The 2,500-nt window shown below is 39.0% G+C and overlaps 1 protein-coding gene across 2 annotated transcripts in view; it reads left to right on the top strand.

Annotated features, from left to right (window-relative positions):
* LOC143021735 (uncharacterized) overlaps positions 1–2,500 on the top strand; it is a 679,768-nt gene that overhangs the window by 499,925 nt on the left and 177,343 nt on the right. For both annotated transcript variants that reach the window (XM_076179421.1, XM_076179422.1), the window contains exons 4-5: positions 1,413–1,498; positions 1,752–1,847. In XM_076179421.1, coding sequence (XP_076035536.1) covers positions 1,413–1,498; positions 1,752–1,847 — 182 coding nt within the window. The remainder of the gene's footprint in view (positions 1–1,412; positions 1,499–1,751; positions 1,848–2,500) is intronic.

A 2,500-nucleotide genomic window follows, 5' to 3' on the forward strand; every position in this document is an offset into this window, starting at 1 on the left:
GTGTGTGTGTGTGTGTGTGTGTGTGTGTGTGTGTGTAATTTGCCATGGTCTTTTTTCACTATGGTCTTGGATCACTTGTTGGACTCGTGATCAACAGCTACTACCCTTCCGGAAGAGAGCTCATAGCTCTGTGTGTAATGTCAGGACCTCACAATCACACACACACACACACACACACACACACACACACACACACACACACACACACACACACACACACACACACACACACACACACACACACACACACACAACTCCGCGCCCACGAGAGTTGGAGTAACGACTCACAGCGCAACGCTACTGAAATTATTTCAGCTTTAGTTAGGATTCAAACTCGGACCGCCGTAGTGGCGGCAGCGATCGCTACCACTGCGCCATCGATTCGTGTGTGCGTGTATGCGTGTGTGTGTGTGTGTGTGTGTGTATGTGTGTGTGTGTGTGTGTGTGTGTGTGTGTGTGTGTGTGTGTGTGTGTGTGCGAGTGTGTGTGTGTGTGCGAGGGTGTGTGTGAATGTGTGTATACGTGTGTGTGTATTTCTGTGCACCTGTAGGTTTGCGTATAGTGCTTGTGTAAATATGTGTTTACATTCATGTGAGTTTGCATTTAATTACCAGCGTTCCTCTGTTGTCATGACCGAAGTGATTATTGTTCTTTTTCAATGAAATGAAATAAACAAACACGAGACCTTTCATTTTATAATGAGGTATGCTACAAAAAAATAAATACATAAAAAAGTTAATCAATGAAGTTAATTATGAATTTAATTAGTTATACAATGGACAGAAATGATTGGATATTGCTCATACAGTTTCTTCTTTGAAAAAAGTTTTCTTTTCCCAAACTAGTTAATTTAGAAAAAAAATTCACTTAGTTCTAGACAAACCCCTTGTTATGATATAAATCAAACTACAGTATTTTCAAAAGAAAATTGATTGTGTTATGTTTATAATACACTATTTTTCAATATATACATATGTAAAATCGTGGGTATTATTAAGAAATATATATAAAGATATATTATCAAGAATGTTTCTTTTAACACTAGATATGAGCTGTTGGTCATTAATTGTATTTCTATAATCGCTTGACAAATAACCTTTATACTTCCAATAAACTTCTTAGTTGATTATAGACATATATCTATTCTACCAAAACAATTGTGTTTTAAATATTAGGGAGCTTAGCTCTCTTATTCTCTCTATCCCTTTATCGCTATTTTATCCATTTCTAAGTAAACCATACAACCCAGTCTGTGATTGCATACCCAGTAGTTTCATCCCTTACATGATTCTAGGCCAAAACAGCCCTTCCCCGCCGCTCTCACCAATCTTTTATCTCTATGAGTCGATTATTCCACCCGACATGACGTCATTAACGTTCTTCATCTTTGAATTCCCCCCTCCCCCCAACAGCTGTTGCGAGTATAGCGATTCTCACACTGGGATGCTCCTTCGCTGGGACTGTGACGTCACTCCTACTTCTTGTCGGATTGTATAAGGTACGTGAAATGGTCTTTTTATATAATTCATGATAAACTATTCAGGTACATGTATATGTCTATGTATATTTATACGTACATGTTTATGTACATGTACATGTGTATGTATATGTGTATGTGTATATGTGTATATGTATATGTACATGTATATGTAAATGAATATGTATGTATATGCTTTTGTATATGTATGTGTACATGTAGGTGTGAAATTAGGGCAAGGGTTAATGTGAGCCTATTATTTTTCTCCTTATAGGATGTTCGGTGGCTTCTCCTTCCATGGATCGTCAACTTTCTCGTCACAATTTGTCTGGATTTAGCTTTCTACTGTTACAGCCTCAGGCTCATTTCTGTAAGTATATTCTACTCTTCAACCGACCCCCCCACCTCTACCTAGTTTTATTATTTATGCAACTATGTACAGTGAGCCATTCTTTAAAATAGGAAACCCTTAAGACATCACGATCGTAAGACTTAACACATTCACCACATTATGAGTCATACATGTATTTATTCTTGCTGCCGTCAAGTGATTTTATTCGTCCAAGGCAAAATCCCTCTGTGGTAAATATGGTAAATTCCAAAACCGGACCTTATTTTTGCATCGACTTGTCCGTAACCTTTGTGTTTGAGTATTCACTTGTTTTCTGTTTGTATTCTGACTGTTGTTAGATAGTTTTCGTTTAGTGGTTCCATTTCTTAGACTGTCTGACTATTACCCCCGTCACCCTCCCCCCTCCCTCCCTCCCCCTAGGGATTCACGGTCCCCAGGTCGAGATCCCGTAATCTAGACCCAAAATAAATCGCCTGGTGTCAGCCAGAATAAAGAGTAATTGTCACTTGGTACCCTAAGAACTGGAAGCCATATCCGCCCAAGAAGGCCTCCAACAGGATATCAACTTCTCGTTGTTGATCTGGAGATTGGTCCTGCTGTCCACTGCTGCAAGATCAAAATCATCCCAATATGGAGTCTAAATCTCCTATTCTGTTACAAGCGTTGATCCC

This window comes from Oratosquilla oratoria, chromosome 42 (assembly GCF_046742065.1).
Source record: "Oratosquilla oratoria isolate Oo_2021 chromosome 42, ASM4674206v1, whole genome shotgun sequence".
NCBI classification, from domain to species: domain Eukaryota; kingdom Metazoa; phylum Arthropoda; class Malacostraca; order Stomatopoda; family Squillidae; genus Oratosquilla; species Oratosquilla oratoria.